The sequence below is a fragment of the Lytechinus pictus genome, chromosome 1 (assembly GCF_037042905.1).
Source record: "Lytechinus pictus isolate F3 Inbred chromosome 1, Lp3.0, whole genome shotgun sequence".
NCBI classification, from domain to species: domain Eukaryota; kingdom Metazoa; phylum Echinodermata; class Echinoidea; order Temnopleuroida; family Toxopneustidae; genus Lytechinus; species Lytechinus pictus.
Window position 1 is genome coordinate 25,483,580 of NC_087245.1, and position 17,859 is coordinate 25,501,438.

A 17,859-nucleotide genomic window follows, 5' to 3' on the forward strand; every position below is an offset into this window, starting at 1 on the left:
GGACGTTTGTAATAAAGAACAAGATTATATCCAGCAAAAGATTATTGCAAATCGAAGCGGGAGTTCTTTTGACGTTTAGTCCTGAAAAAGGGACATTCTATTCACCTATTTAATCATGAAAAGTATGGGGTTTCTACAGAAATGATGCGAGCGCGAACTGGTTGCGTAATTATACACTCCCGATACTAGCAACGGGTTTTAGCAAAGTTTTAACCAGGTGGTGCTGATTATTCTTGTCCGGCGCCGATTTAGATTTAGGTGGAGCTGATTATTTTTGATCGGCGCCGGTTAAGACTCAGGCAGCGCCGATTTATAAACATATGTATGGCGCTGATTATTCTTGACCAGCCCCGATTTAGATATAGGTGGCGCTGATTATCCTTGATCGGCGCCGGTAACGAACTCAGGCAGCGCCAATTTTTCTTTTCCGGCGCCGATTTATAACCAGATGGCGCCGTTTATTCTTGCCCGGCGCCGATTTAGATTTAGGTGGAGCTGATTATTCTTGATCGGCGCCGGTTAAGACTCAGGCAGCGCCGATTTATAAACAAATAATAGGGGGGCGCGCGCCCCCTGCGCCACCCCCCTGGATCCGCCACTGCATGACTTAATTAAAGATTTAGAATCTAATATTTAAAAGTAATATCCTGCAAATTCCCCCTATATTAACCATGTTTGCCCCCTTAAAATGTCTGCCTCATTATGCCACTGTGTCGAAACAGTGTAATAGATAAGGAAGTACATTTCTATTTAGAAATGTATTTAGTCCTCAGTGTTGAAGTATATAACACAAGAAAGCTTAGGGATGTATTAACATTTGCTCGATTTAATCGGGTGTCAATTATTTTATAATTTGTTGATCAACAGCTGGTGTTGCAAATGACTTTTCCATAATTATTCGGTTTCTCAAACTGATTTCGCACTATAACAAAACCGATTTCAAAACTGGTGTTGATCGATCCAACATATATTAAAAATAGTGCAATCGTTTGGTTCAGACTGTATAGTATGTTCCCTTTGCCAGAGAGTGAAGAGGTCCTACTTTAGGGACAAGGGGTCGTTTCAGAATGAGCCAAAGGTATGGTAAATCTGCCATTATGGATAATTTCCATGGTAACCATGGTAACAATGCAGGGCTAAGCAGACAATCGCAATCAAGGTTCCCATGCATGGTAGTTACAACGTTGTCATAGATGCCATAGTTGTCTGGATTAGACCAAGTTAGATAAGACCAAATTAAAAGTATAGTAAACCAAGTGGCAATTACTATTGTTATATACATGGTAGATGAATATCTTACCGATTATAACCCCCACGATTATTGCAATGGTTACCATGGTGATGAAGAAGACTGATAATCCGATCTTACATTCCCTGGATTGACATCGGTGGCCATTGTCCCCACCATTTCCCTTCTCTTCCACGAACTGCATCATCTCCCCAGAACTGAAGATTTGGAAGAGAAAGAAATGGGATGGAAAAGGAAAAATGTAATGAAGGAGGAAGAAATAATATATATATATATATATATATAAATTTATGGGTGTGTGTGTGTGTGTGTGTGTATATATATATATATATATAAAGAGAGGGAGGGGTGGGGAGACGATGGGATGGACAGAGTTTCGGGAGAAGGATAGAGAAAGATAATGTGTACGTGAGAGGCGGGCGGAAGGGGTGCAGGGTCAAAATCAAACTTAGAATTGGATCATTAAAATTGAAAATAAAAATGTTGCTATTTTTGTTAATAATAATTACATCCAAGAAATGCCGAAACAAAATGCAGGTTGGTCAAAGCATCCGAAATTCTAGTCAACAATATCATATCTCTCGCGGAAAATACTGTATCCCATACAAGATGAAAGAGATACTGGAATGTCTTTAGCATTTAGTTGATAAAGTTATTCCATTATTGAAAATATAAATAACAATGCATCATACGTCACGAAAAAGCAATGTGATAAATAAGCACGCCAATGGAGGCGTTAGCAATGTCACAATACACAAGCTAAAAAATTAGTTTTTCTTACCTTTCCACATTTTCATTATCTGCCATGTTGTCCCAAATCAGCTGTCCTTATCTCCGGATAAATCCTGGTATAGAAAAGTTGCCTCTCTACGGGAAGATCACCCGACCCGAACAAGGGCAGTGACACTGTCAACCCCAATTGCTCCGGGAATAGTTCAATCCACTCTCAAACGAGTAATGTCATGAACTAAATGATGTGATTGAAAATGGTTAGCACGGAGAGACAAAGGGGGAACTTGACATTGGTGGTGACAGAACACGCCCGTGCAACTCTACTAGCGGTGCAAGACCAAATGGTAAATTAATTATCTACTTCCTAAACATAAATCAAATAAATAAAATTTAGTATACACAAACAAACTAGGTACAAATACAGATGGATGATCATGCAGGCGCGTAGCCAGGGGGGGGGCGGTCGCCCCCCCAAAAAACGTCCCCAAAAAGAAAAAAAAGAAGGGAAAAGGAGAGGAGAAAAGGAAAAGGGAAGGGAGGAAAGGGAAGAAATATAGCTTTTTTTTTTCACTCTTCACTCTTGCTTTAAATTTTTATGTGAATTTCGCTTCCGCGCTGCGCTCGGTTAAATGACAATATTGAAGTCTACATTGTTTCCCCCACCCTTTCTCTAACCCTGTTTTTCCACCTCAGCTATATGTGTTTCTTGCCAGTTAAAGTTCAAATGTACACATTAGGGCATGGAATTTGAGTAAGATTAGGCCGAACTATATGAAGTTATCTTTTTTTTATTGATCGCGCAACTTCTGGTCAGGTCGGCTCCGGGCGGGTAAAATCTTTATATCAATTTCTGCCGTCACCTCCATAAAGTCAACTTTTCCCGCTTTTCAGCTCATTACTAAACAACCATAATTTTGGGGCAAACAGGTTCCTAATTTAAAAAGAGGAAGGTATAAAAAATGCGTGTCGTATTAAATAAAAAGTACAATATTTTTATCGAATTCTATTAAACGTCATGTCATTTCCCTGCACATTCATCTCCTGTCCTGTTTTGCGCCCTCAGTTTGAAATTTTGAATGACACTTGAGTTTCTTTATAGTTCAATATGAAGCGCTTCAGGATAAGTCAAAGAAATTAGGCATCCTTTTTTATATAATTTCAATAAATCACAGAAGTTTCAACTTTTTGCGCACTATTTTCCTTGTAATGAAGTTCAATAATCTTATAAAATCAATTGAATTAGAGCCGATGGGGTATTAGAGATATCTGCATTTGATGAAATGTCCGCCCTTTGAAATTTCCGAGTTTCATTGCTCTGCGCGGGGAGGAATATCTTCCTCCCGGCATATACACTTCTTCTCCTCTGTTTTGCGAGTTAAAGATATGCACTGTCGCTAAATTGTTTGTAATCAAATCTGATCTTTCCAAGGGAAGTATTCAATGTATCTTTGAGAATACCCTTTTCTCGGGACCCTTTTCATGGCAAAAAAATTGATAACACGCTTTAGCTTACGCGCTTCGCGCGGGTTTATTATTATTTTAACTTCCTCCATTGTATTCCTTTTTTGTGCGTTCACAATCACTTTTGAAAACAAGGTTCAAAATCACAATATAGTCAACTGAATTGGAGCTGATATAGGTACTAGAGACAAGAGAGACGGCTCCTTTTCATTTTATTTTATGAAACACCAAAAGCTTCGCGCTTCGCAAGGGAGGGGGAAACTCCCCCTCCCTGCACCCACCCCCTAGGGAGCGCGCTTCGCGCGCTCTGTAAGTGTTGGCACGCTTTGCGTGCATTTACCGCCCCCTCCAAAATGAAATCCTGGCTACGCGGTTGGGATGATGGAACAGTAAATGAATACATAAATGGATAATGATAGGAATACAAAAATTGATATAAGGACAAATAAGTAAATAAATAATCAATGAATAAATGGGTTAAAATTAAAGTATGAAATTGGACCAACAGATGAATAAACTTTTTAAGACCTTACTTGAACAATAACACGAATAGAGAAATTAAATGTAAAAGAAAGTGCATCATGGATTTGGTCAACGAGCAGAACTGAAAGTATGAAATTGGACCCATAGATGAATGAACTATTTAAGACATTAATTCAACAAATAACACGAACAAAGAAATTAAATGTTAAAAAAAGTTGTATCGATGTATGGATGTGCATCATGGATTTGGTCAACGAGCAGAACTTAAAGCGCCAAAATAATATTCTAGAAAAGACTGGGGGTCACTTACTTCACATGGCTTCTTTTCATTGAAAATTGTAGGAAAGTAATAGATAGTCGTTCGATAACCATTTAGAGAATATGTATGTTGTTGTGTGTAATAAATTTGCAATGACTACGATATATTAAAAATGTTTGTTTTTTAATGAATATGATATCGGTTGAGTTTTTCAATCTATTCTAAGCTCGAATGTGTTTTTGTACCAAAAGGAAATATTTTCATAAAAGAAATCGCTTTCATTTTTTAGAGCCCAGCCGAAATAAATCGCCAAGTCAAATCGCAAAATACAATACTATATAACCCAAACACGTCCACACCATCCACATCTTTTTGGACACATTTAAGCATAATTATAGTGACCACACGTTAAGAAGAATAATACCCCAAAATAGAAAGAATACCTGTACTCTAAACTCGTTTGAAAAGTTAACTTATGACAAGGAAAGAAAGAAAACAAAAACAAAGATGGTTTGAAAACCCGAAAAAGAAAGTGTGATTTTTTTGTTTGGGGGGGGGGGGTGACAGAGGAAGCTGATTTCGCCTGACTACTTCTTATCCATTTACATGTATGTTATTTTTGCAGTCAGCTTTATGTTACTTTATTCATTTCGTATATGTAACTTGTAAAGATTACTAAAAGCAGGGGCGTGCCAGTGCGATTTGATTGGGGAGGGGGCAAGGCGAGTTCTTTAGAATAAATTGATTGACAGGGTAGAATAGAGTTAAATGACCTATACTCCTTTTCATGATGCTCTTCCGTCTTCTATTCTCCCCCCCTCTCTCTCTCTGTTGGTCGCTTTATTAAGTGAAAAAATTATAGGGCTACGGTCGCCCCACCCCCCGTGGCACATCCCTTTCGAACAATAGCCGATACAAAGGGATTGTTATCCGATTGTTCGATCCCTTAAGTGAAAGTTCGATTCATTAACGAATGAACAGACTAAACATTGACCATGACGGTATAGGCAGACAATACGCCCTTTACGTCGCGACATTCAGGAAATGGAATAAGAACAGGACAATCTTTAATGTACTTTCCAGATGAGGGCAATTTGGCTGCAAGAGAAATGAAGAAAGTACAAAGTTTGGGAAGATTTGTTTAGGTCATTATACTTTCAGCTAGTTGACCATGCTAACTGTGTTGCTTAATTTTAAGAGGACCAGACATGGCGTATCCGGCAAAAGTTCTATTTATGACTTTACTAATAAAAAAAAGAAAAAAAAAATTACGATATATTTTTCATTATATTCAGAAAATGATATCACATTATACCCTTTCTCATTTCCGATATGCTACAGAATATAATTATGTGTGATTGAAATTCGGTATTTCAAGCTCAATTCTGAAGGGTACAAAAATATTGTCAAAAATACAAACCGAGCAATTATCAATTTATACAAGTAAAACGATTGGAATTGTAGCCTAAAATTTTCAGATGGGCGAAGTTTAATTTTTTTAAGCCACATATTTTCAAATGAAATATTAATTAATGCAGAGAAAGAGAGAGAAAGAGAGTGTGTGTGTGTGTGTGAAACAGAGGGGTAGAATGAGGGTGGCAGGGAGCAACCGCATAGCCAGGATTTAATTTTGGAGGGGGCGGTAAAAATGCACGCTAAGCGTGCCAACACTTACAGAGCGCGCGAAGCGCGCTCCCTAGGGGATGGGTGCAGGGAGGGGGAGTTTCCCCCTCCCTTGCGAAACGCGAAGCTTTTGGTGTTTCATAAATTAAAATGAAAAGGAGCCGTCTCTCTTGTCTCTAGTACCTATATCAGCTCCAATTCAGTTGACTATATTGTGATTTCGAACCTTGTTTTCAAAAGTGATTGTGAGAGCACAAAAAAGGAATACAATGGAGGAAATTGATATAATAGTAACCCTGCGCGAAGCGCGGAAGCTGAAGCGTTTTATCATTTTTTTTTGCCATGAAAAGGGTCCAGAGAAAAGGGTATTCTCAATGATATATTGAATACTTCCCTTGGAAAGATCAGATTTGATTACAAACAATTTAGCGACAGTGCACATATTTAACTCGCAAAACAGAGGAGAAGAAGTGTATATGCCGGGAGGAAGATATTCCTCCCCGCGCAGAGCAATGAAACTCTGGAATTTCAAAGAGCGGACGTTTCATCAAATGCAGATATCTCTAATACCCCATATCGGCTCTAATTCAATTGATTTTCTAAGATTATTGAACTTCATTACAAGGAAAATAGTGCGCAAAAAGTTGAAACTTCTGCGATTTATTGAAATTATATAAAAAAGGATGCCTAATTTCTTTGACTTATCCTGAAGCGCTTCATTTTGAATTATAAAGAAACTTAAGTGTCATTCAAAATTTCAAACTGAGGGCGCAAAACAGGACAGGAGATGAATGTGCAGGGAAATGACATGAAGTTTAATAGAATTTGATAAAAAATATTGTACTTTTTTATTTAATACGACATGAATTCTATACCTTCCTCTTTTAAAATTAGAAACCTGTTTGCCCCAAAATTATGGTTGTTTAGTAATGAGCTGAAAAGCGGGAGAAGTTGACTTAATTGAGGTGACGGTAGAAATTGATATAAAGATTTTACACGCCCGGAGCCGACCCGACCAAAATTTGCGCGATCAATAAAAAAAAAAGATAACTTCATATACTTCGGCCTAACCTTACTCTAATTCCATGCCCTAATGTATACATTTGAACTTTAACTGGCAAGAAACACATATAGCTGAGGTAGAAAAACAGTGTTGGGAAACAATGGAGAACTTCAGTATTGTCATTTAACCGCGCGCAGCGCGGAAGTAAAAAAAAGAAAAAAAAGAAAAAAAAACACAAATCTATCTTTTTTCCCTTTCCTCCCTTTCCTTTTCCTTTTCTCTTCTCTTTTTTCCCTTCTTTTTTTCTTTTTGGGGACGTTTTTTTTTTTTTGGGGGGGGGCAACCGCCCCCCCCCCTGGCTACGCGCCTGGCAGGGAGCTCATTTCTATCATAATTGCTTATCATTGCTTGCTAGCTCGTTTGATGGATAGCGCCATCTCTTCACCTTCAATAACATAAGATCGGTTAATTTCATTACTGACAATCTATGCGATATCACATTCGTTGTTTAGGGGGGGGGGGATATCATACAAACTATGCTTTTCAGTGGATGGGCCATTTTCCACAGATATTTAATGAACTTCATAAAAATTATTTCAGAAATCGTTCATCAGATTTGCGCTTAATCGGAAGACTTCCACTTGATTCACGCTCTAATTGGAATTAAAGGCAGTGTTCTTGCAACGCCCCAATGCGAGGAAGAAAATGAATGTCAGCTGGGATGGGGTACTTCGGTTGGGTTTGACCCCAAGCCCCCTCGGCCGTAATAATTTACCCACACATCGTGTCAATGGATCGAAGTAAGTTAATATGTTATTAGCACTGGATTACGGATGGGAGGATGGGGTCTCGGGGTCATTCTCCCCCCAAAAAAAGTCTAGCACCGAAATAAATGTAGAAAAAGGAGAAAATGACAGAAAAGGAGGGGGAAGGATATAGATACCATGTTTTTTCTTAATATTATTTCAAAACCCATTACAAAATTATTTTCCTTTTAAAACGATCATTTTCTCTCTCGCTTCGCTCGTTTGTGATTTTTTATGAAATTTTGTCACACCTTCCGTGTTGTGCTCCCTTATTTATGTTTTTGCTTACAGCATTGGTTAGAAGTTTAGGGAGTTTCTGCTCGGACACATACGGAGGATTCAAGAACACACAAAAAATGTATTGTCATAATTATGCCCGTCATGAGAGAAAAATGAAGAAAAACAACAAATGTGTTGAATATATTGGTGAATCAAAACGGCGGTAATTGATTCTGGAAAAGCAATATATTTGCATTTTTTTCGTCAGGCTCTGAAACTTAGGACGAAACTGCTGTGACTGGATAACCAATTTTCGACAAGGCCCTCCCGGCGGTTGTTTAGCATTTAAAGGGCTTTTTTAAGTACATTTACTTTGTTCTTGAAAAATCCGTACGTCACTGAGCAAAAACACCCTATTATATAATTATACCGAAGACCCTCTCCTATTATTACTACAATTGTTTTTTTTTTTTTTATCCCAGTCGAAGTAAATTATAATTACGCGTAAAATCAATGTAATATTTCCTTTTTTAAGATTAAATTCATGGGACAACAATTCTAATAATTATACAAACCACGCCTTCACAATGATTTCCTAGAACATTAAAGTTGAATTAAGAAGGGGGTGAGTTTCCATAAATATAGGTTCTACATACAATATATAGTATATATAAGTTGTTCAAACACATAGCATGTCACAATAATCCTCTGCCTTCTCGATATTTTGCTTTGAAAGTCTATGAAATTAGCCACCTGTCAGAGCCCGAGAGACGAGTGTACAGAAAAGTCACTCGGAGTGTGACGTCACCGGGGGGAATTTAGTATAAGAGGTGCCTGAATGTCATACAGAAATGCTATGCAGAGAGAGAAAGATATTTTACAATTTTTTTTCAAAGCAACTCAAATCAAATAAATAGGACTGATATGTACAAATCTTTACTTTCCCTGTATAAAAAACAGTATGAATAACCACCATGAACTCTTCAATCATGATGTAAGATAGCAAACAGTGAGTTATTGAATGATATTTTCACTATTTCTCATTTATTTTATCACGATGTTCAATCAAGTGAGTAGCTGGAAAGTAATTCCGGCGGCTAGCTCAGCGCGCGCTGAACGCATATTAGCGCGTTTTCGCCCAGCGTCGTACGACGCTATCTACGACGTAGAACGATCTCTTGGTTCGTGCGTCCGTCGCGCTCAACTCTCGCTTGTAAGCAGTTTCGCAAATCGCTGAACGCGGCCGGATCGACCGCCAACACATGCATTGTATATGTTCCTACTATGTGCACACAACTGGCAGTGCCATGTGTCTTGCAGTCGCGTCGTCGACCGAGCCATGCAACGGCTTTTCAATCATATTTCAATAATCATACTCGTTTAAACTTCTACTGTAACATTTTGAAATTATACTTAGCTTGATTTTAGTATAATTGAAATGGTACTCACCGAAAAACTCGCATTCGAGTCCATGTTTTGAAGCTTTCAGCTATCAGTGTAGTCAGAGTAGAGTACAACATGTGCATGCACGCGATGGGCGAATGTGTTTACATCGGCTCAGCTTGCTCGCTCTACAAGCGATCTGATTGGCTGTTGACGGCTGTTGACAAATCCTACGTTCTAATGCGGACGCCCGCTAATTTGCGGAAGAACCGTCCGTGATTTGAGCTCAAGAACGCTCGGGCCTCTGTTTCCATGGAAGTTGGCGATTTTTGCACACGACCCTTACGTTCTACGTCGTACGACGCTGGGCGAAAACGCGCTAATACTAGTACACACAACACCCAGGCATTGAGTGTACTGTTATGGTCTGGTATGTCGACTTAGTTCATGGCCGTGCAGCGATCCCCTGGCGTTTTTTCTTCTTTTCTTTTGTCTTTGACTCCACTTTTATATCCTCTGGATCATTTCCACTCATAGCTCATTCCACAGAACAATCTTGAACCAAACGTATAGTATTCTTTCTCGGCCTTCTGAGTTGTTTTCTATATTTAATTACGCTAGGGGTCACCGTCACACATACAAACGCAATTCGGAAGTGAGTTGAAGACAGAAAGATATATAGTAATTAGTATACATCTCTATGGTTGAAGACAACAAGAACGGTACGGTAGCTCGACAGCTAGCTGCGCCGGAGCGGGCGGCCGGTCGGCACAAAGCAATTCCGCAACCAACTGTGTTTTTTTGCAAGAGCCGCGTCACACGCGGATAAATATGTCATAATAACACGTCTGCTACGTTATCGACTGGTGAGAAGATCTCGATCAAATTTCATATTATTCACCTTGAAATTATTCCTTTAGGGTCTATGGTATCATTCTGAGGGAATTCACATATTTGGAATAATAGTACGGCCACAAATATTTTAATCATTTCCTCTTTGCAAGTTCTATGGCTCGCAGATACAACTTCAACTGCAGTTATTCCATATGAAGGAGTACGTGCATAGTACACAAAACGGCACTGCCTTGATTACTACACCGGGACCGAATACCCCCCGGTGACGTCACACTCAAAGAACACCCGTCTCGGTAGGCATTGCAGGAGCGAACTCAGGGAAAATGGGTAGGGATAAATCGTTCAAATTCACTATTTTGAAAAAAGAAAATGGGGGGTCGAATCACCTATTAGTGTTTGGGGGGTTGTAAGGTTGCTATTAATGTAAATATCTCAATATTTGGAATCGTCTTCTTAATTCAACTTTAACATTAACTTATTGATCTATTTTTTAATTGAAACGACGTTGACGAAGGCAATTACGATGAATCCATGAATAAAACGCCCGATGTCAACCCTATTGAAACGCACTGGGGTGATGAAACGAGGGCACAATAGCGGGAAATTTGAAAAGGCTGACGAGACAGGCGCGAGATAGGAATGTAAGCTAGCCTACACAATGCTGAGAGAAGGAATGACATTTTAAACAGCGTATAAAATGTTCTCCTATGACAAGACATCCGAGAGACTTTCTTTTCCTGATATTTCTGCGGATGTGAGGACAATTTAATAATGGAAACTTCAGGAACTCATTTGGATGTGATCTCAAACATTTGTTATTACCAGGTAAGTGAAATAATTATCTAAATGTTCATAAAATGTTAAGACTTGTACAACTTTTAATGGCTCAGAAAAATAGGTGTTTGCTAGCGCCGAGCAGTAATGACGTCAAGAGCATTATAGGCGTAATGTGTTTGCCTAGATTGATCAACCCTGATTTTCCTTTAAAAATATGAGCTACAATTTTTTTTTATCACCTAGTTTTGTCAGTGAGATGTCAAAATAATTACTGCCTGATAAAATAAGCACCAAAAATTATTATCAATGCTTCGCAAAGTGAAATATAAAATAACCGGAAACACCATCTCAATTTTGTCCTTAGATCTAATTAAAATTACTTTTGTTGTATAAATCTCCCCTGGAAATTGTTAATTGAATGGATATTTCTCAGCCAGTGACACTTTTAAATGTCTGCACAAATGTGTTTTCCTCCCTTGGGTTTATCTTTTTATCCATTATGAGCATATTCTAAATACAAAATTAACACTTATTAAAAGGATTAAACAAAAAATCAAGAAGACCTTTGTTATGACAACCAATTTCTTTAACAGTGTATCTGTCAGTTATTTTACAAACCTAAGGAAAATCTCACAAGATTGAAAATAACTTTGGACTGAATTGGGTTATGACACAGCCTCGTTGTGAAGCGACAAAGGCAAAAGACGGCTCAAGTCAGAAGAGATTTTTTTTTATATGAAAATGATAAAGTATATAGATGATGATTATTTTGGCAGTGAAAATGTAGTAGGCCTACATAAATAAAAGGAAGAGTTGTCCTCTCTTATAGGACTCCCTGTGTAGTGAAATAAGGTTGGCAATGTTTGGCTTATTTTCTCTTGCTCTATGGGGATAAATGCTTGATTTGTTGACACTGTCAGTTTCCAATACAGCTATTCATCATACAAATTCGCTTTAAAGTAAATTGAATTCTTTTAAAGATTTTTTGTTTTGCTAAATAAAAAAGAGACTGATTGGTTCCACTAAACTAGATCAACTTTATTTTATACCGATAGATGGCCGACAGACACACACAAAAATACTCACACTTCAAGTTTTTTTAACGCGCTGGTGAAAAAAAAAGATCCCCTAGTTAATGATAAATAGAAATCTCAGCTGAAAGGAAATATTTACTGTCTGCAAAAATAAGTTGATGTGGGCAAAGTAAACATTCTTAGTTCATATAGGCGGATCCAGGGGGGCCGGGTCCCCCTACTGGTGGCGCACAAAAAAAAAGAAAAAAAGCGGGGACAGAAAGGGGAAAAATTAGGAAAAGGAGAGAAGAAACATAGGAGGAGGAAGACGTGTGAATAAAATAAAGTGAGGGAAGACTTGAAGAATAATTCATATCACTATAACAAAAAAAAATCGCTCGCGCTCGTATCGCTTGTTTGATGAGATACATATCTTGCTTACTCAGTTGAAATGGTGTTTAAAATATCCAGTTTTGAAGTCGATATACAAAACAAATTTCAGCTTTTTTTTATTTACAAATTGATTTTTTTTGCTGTGTAAAATGTCTTGTTTCATGGTCTGAATGTCAAAATACTTTCATTCATCATATTCTATTAAAAAAGTGGAATTTATTGATTTTTTCATTACATGGAGAAGCTGCATAATGATGTCGGGAATAAAAAAATAAAAATAAACATCGCGTATACTTTGATAGATATTCTTTCCACATTCTTTTTAAATGCCAGATATATAATTACGGTCAATTTCGAAAATATGAATTTCAATGTTTTTCTTTTCTTGCAGGTTGATGTAAGAGTGCCAAAAGCTTGTCATCGTGGTTTTGAGATTACATTACACACACACAGAGGGCCTTTTTGGAAGATATACCATGATTGTAAAACAACCCATATGAATATCACAGTAGTTGTCAAAGTGGGCGAACCGATGACGTCACCTACTCACTGTTTCTTTTAGGCTTATGTTCTCTGGTAAGAAATATTAATTTTGATTTCTGTTCCCTTTATAATGTGTAAAGTTTTATTCCTCCCTGGATATGTTGATTCATTGAGAATCTTGTTCATCAAATATGCAGATATTGTAATATTTCAGAAATACATAAAATATAAAAGAAATATAGTGTGTGACGTCAACTGTGTTGTGCATATGATTTTCGTATGAGAAATAATCGAAATGTCAAAACTTTCTTATCTAACATCCTAATAAATTTTCAGCATCTTGCTTGTTTGATTTTTCTATTCTTATACAGATCTATCTATTTGATGCATGGGTTGACGTCTCCTTCCAACAAGAGCCCTAGATGGCTTTTCTGCCGTGACATCACTCTATTTTCGATGAGCTGATAAACAGACTGGTATGTACCGTTGCTATAGGTTAACATCTCTTCGCAGTTTCAACAAATAAGGTGCAGAGCAGACATGGTGAATCATCATCAGGAAGAGAGAGAGAAAAAAAAAGTTAAAGATATTCTATAAAAGCAGAGAGTTACTTGTCATTGTCTACGAATGAATAAAGCGCAAAGAAATAATAAATCTATTTTATACGATGGAAAATGGAACCAACGTTAAAATTCATGATCAGGATAAGTAGGCCGGCCTATATAGGAAACGATGCCAGGGCGAAGCGCGAGCTCATCTTTTCTTCTTTTTTTTACATACATGCACTGGCCTGAAAATGGGACATTGAAAATAGCACAATTTGAATTTATAAGCAGATGAACATACAAGTGCGAAGCGCTATCTGCTAACTTTATTAAGAAACATTTAAAGCATCGTTGGAATTAGTGAGAGAATAGAATATCTTGGAATGAATAATGCGAGCACGAAGTGCGAGCTAATTTGTTTAGAATGATGACTTGAAAGAGAGAAATTTTAAGCACCGTTTGATTTCATGCACAGGATAACTATATCAATTAAAAAAATGATAGAAGCGCGAAGCTGAGCTGACTTGTTTTATATAGTGACATGGAAAAGGGACATTTCGATCACTTTTCGTCGATCCAACTTTCTGCCTCCCCCCCCCCCCCCCCCGCCTTAGGATACGCGCCTGGCGAAGACAAGATTTTGCTCCTGAACTTCCTTTTTTCCTTGTCTTTAGTCTTCACCTTTTTATCTTCCATTCCTTTGTAGAAAAAAGGAGAAAATGATAAAGAAAAACTGTTTTAAAAAGTTCAATGAGCCCCCGCCCTTCATATCAACCTATTCTCAAGGACAGAGGCTGTCCTTCCATCTTTATTCGTTTTCTCATTCCCCATCCCTTTCACTTTTACTTCTCCATCGATCTTTTCCCCTTCTTTCCTTTCTTTCGTCTCTCCCTCTTGTCTTTTCATTTTTTCCCCTCTCTCCTCCATTCATTTTATCTTTCTCATTCTCTTCTTTTCCTTATCTCTCTCTCTTCATCTCTTCCTTTGCTTTCGTTTCTTTCTCTGTCCTTTCTCCTTTCTTTTCTTTCCCTTCACTTTTTTTCCATAGCGGTGGTCCTTGAATTGTTTATGCGAGCATGGACCTACAAGTGACAATGATGTTGACAACTTTGCCATTAAAACTTGATTGTGATTGGCTTTCGAGACATAATGTCATGGTATTTGCCAACTTGCCATATTGAAAAAGTTACCTTATTTGTATTTCTTCTTGACCTTCCTCCAGGTGGGTGTTCATAAAGTTGTTCGTAAGTTAAGAGCGACTTTAAGAACACATGGTGATCCTTTCTTGTGGTAAATGATATATTCATTGGCGATGGTTAAGCACGTAAGAAAGGATCACCAGTCGTTCTTAAAGTCGCTCTTAACTTACGAACAGCTTTATGAAACGGCCCCCAGATCTGTTTGTTGGCCTGTTTGCAAAAGACTATTTCAGTTTTGTTTTCTCTTGTTTTCTCCCCCCCCCCGCAATCAGCACAAGAATGAACCTGACATCGACCAAGACTTCTATCCCTCTGAATACGATCAATGTTAGCCTCATGCATGCTGAGCCACTATTGGAAATTGAATAGGCCTATGCTAGAGTATACATCACCATCAGCGAGGAATGGAGCAGGTTTTTATCAGGAGGTGATGGCGGGACAGGTGGATAGAATTCAGAATGCTGCTTGGAAGGCATCCTTATGCGACTGTCTAATACCGCGAGATGAGGTGTGACGTCATAGTTCACTGGCCATTGCGATGTCCTTCGCTAGAGGACCGATAATGTTACCATAAGGAGAAGGAATATAGGGTGTGGACGATGTATTTCAGTCGACAATGTATTAATACGATTGTCATGATAATTGGCCCAAGTTCACTCCATACAGTCTCATTATGGTGAGGGGTGAACAAGGATTCAGTTGGGCAACGGGAATGTTCAAGAGGACGCTTATACAGCAGGATTCAATGCAACAAAAAAGTCAACCACCCTTATCTACTTTGCGCGCGGGGAAAATAAAATGCATTTTAGACATTACCTGTATGTGGATGCTCGATTGAATTCTGTTTTAGTATAAAGCGTTCTATGGGACATTCCCGTGCTGTAATGATGTCTCTCAAAGTCCAAAAGAAGAGGTGGTATTTATTTTTTTCTCTTATCAAACATGCATTATAAAGTTTGTTTAAAAACCTTATTTTGGACATGAGACCTGATTGGCGCCACTTTAAGAATGTACAAATAAAAAGGACATCCAGCACCACCTCCCCGCCTCGGGGAAAAATTGTTGGAAGGGCGCAAAAGTAATGCTTGCCCCGGATGGCATGCAGGAAAAATGCAACGTTTTACGCCACTTTGTAGGTCTACTGATCTCCATTAGGATTTTGGATCAAATCATCATTGAATAATTACTTGTTGATTTTACAGTTGTGCTAAAAATTAGTGAACCCCACAACAAAACGCACCTTTTCATGCTGAGTGTAGAATGCAGACAACAGCACTGCAATGTTCTGCGAGCCTACTTAGGCTAGAGAAACAAACTTTATCTAATGTATTATTTTATCGCCTGACTTCACAAGACAGAACTTGAGCACTTAAAATATGTTCATTATCTGGTAGGATTCACTAACTTGAGTACCACTGTAGTACTCCAAAGTTTTTATGAAAATATATAATTATCTTATTTTGAATGTAAACCTTATATTGCATTGAGTATTTGAATAATTATAAAAACGATCCACGTACATGATCTTGTGTGTAATTAATAATTCTGCAAAACCACAAAGAATCACCCCAAAATGAACGAAAAAGAGGACTAAAATAAAAACAGTTTCACATTTCTTCAATTTTCTTGATTAACTTGAAATGAACTATCGTGGACTTTCGTGGTTATTGTTAAATTCATATACTCAATTAGTGGTTTCCTTTTCGTTTTTTTTTTTATTACTATTGCGTGGTTCATGATTATACTATGTAATTCATTGAAATTTGCAGAATTAAAACATTTGAAGGAATAGATAACTAAGCCCGAATTCTGAATAGATTAGATCGATAGATACATAGATAGATAAGTAGATAGATAGGTAGATAGAGAGAGGGGAGGAGAGATAGGACTATGCTAAACATAGAATGATTGCTCTCATCTGATTTATTTTAGATCCACAGCATTTTATTTTATCAAGCGATTATGCATAGAATATGAAAAGTTAAAATGTACAATTTTCGGCTTTCAATTGTTGATACAGTGTATCTCCCAAATTCTTGGTAAAGAATGAAATATGGTAGGCCTTTTTTTCTGAACTACCGTTTATAGTAATCAGAAATGTAAGTTCCTCTGGAATCGACATTCGGGCTAAATGCGAGAGTTTTGCCCTAGTGTCTGGAGTGGACAGTTGATTATTAAATGGCAATTTTGTTATGGTCACCGCACACCTTAAGACTAGTCTACGCTCCGATTTAGGGGAAAGCCAAATGAATAGTTCTTTTTACCTGAAGTTCCAATTAACTGTATGAATACTAATATAAAAATTGTGGATAAATGAAAAGTCTTCTTTTGGCGGAAAGGCTAAATTGGTTACAAATCGTAGCCGATGTTAAGCTTGCTACGACGTCATTACGATTAGATATTAAATTCGTTTTTATTCTAAGGATAATAATCATAGTCACGGATTTACGATGATTCACTACTTTGCACAGTAAGACGTGCCAAGTCTAGAATATTCGGATCAAACGTAACAACGTTTTATCGTAAAATCGGGTCGCAGATCAGTCGTAAGGTGTGCGGTTGCCTTAATCTCCGTTTGGTTATTTGTATTCATTCTCGTATTGATTTCGTGTAAAACCTGCCCCCCTCGCTACCTCCTCTGTCTCTTCTTGAAGTCTATTTCATCATAAACCATTCCCACTATCTCTCAACTGTCATCTCTTTGTTTTTATATTGACAATTTGCATTCATTATTTCAACCATCATTTCTTTGTAAATCTTTCAAACTTTCTTTCTCAACCCAATAAAACAATCCTCTCCCCTTCTCTATCTCTTCCATGTAAATATGTACTTTCCTGTAACCCATTCTTAAATATCATTCGCTATACTTCAAATTTTGAATTCATACTTTATTATTCTATCCCCCCCCCAAAAAAAAAATGCATTTCACTCCCTATTCTCACTCATGTTTTTTTTGCATTCTTTGTTTATTTCAATTTTCAGTAATCTCTTTCACGTCAGTACTATTTTATCAATTAATGTTGGTCTATATCTCTTGCTCCGTCACATCAAACTTAAGCCATGACTGTCATTGGTTACTTTCTCTATTAAAAACTTTTCATTTCATCACTTCTCTTTCGATCTCTTTCCCCCACACTCAATGGGGAGAATTTCATGAGATGCTTTGCCAGTGAATTTCATTCATCAATTTGTTCTCAGCCAATCAGATGAAAGGATTCACAGTAGCTTATTACAAAAGTGAATGAAAATCACGGACGGTCTGTTTCATGATATGCTCACCATGTCAATCCAATTTTCACACAGCCCTTGGACAGAGAGTGAACTTCATGAAATAAATTATTACTTCAGCAAACAAAAATGTAATGGTAAATATAAA

General features: G+C 37.6%; 1 protein-coding gene and 1 long non-coding RNA gene across 4 annotated transcripts in view; one reads left to right on the plus strand and one right to left on the minus strand.

The window, feature by feature from the left end:
* Window positions 1-10,013, minus strand: part of LOC129273487 (atrial natriuretic peptide-converting enzyme-like) — a 29,421-nt gene extending 19,408 nt beyond the window's left edge. The window contains exons 1-3 of one of the 3 annotated variants that reach the window (XM_064099027.1): window positions 9,913-10,013; window positions 2,031-2,345; window positions 1,301-1,446 (exon numbers count right to left, since the gene is read on the minus strand). In XM_064099027.1, the coding sequence (XP_063955097.1) occupies window positions 1,301-1,446; window positions 2,031-2,056 (172 nt within the window). In that variant the 5' untranslated portion in view covers window positions 2,057-2,345; window positions 9,913-10,013. The other 2 variants (XM_064099029.1, XM_064099028.1) reach the window with 2 other exon arrangements.
* Window positions 10,014-10,340: 327 nt separating this feature from the next.
* On the plus strand, window positions 10,341-17,588 carry LOC135154014 (uncharacterized). The gene is made up of 4 exons (XR_010293466.1): window positions 10,341-10,898; window positions 12,648-12,832; window positions 13,111-13,215; window positions 14,756-17,588. It is a non-coding gene; the product is annotated as an uncharacterized LOC135154014 (long non-coding RNA).
* The last annotated feature ends 271 nt before the right edge of the window (window positions 17,589-17,859 follow it).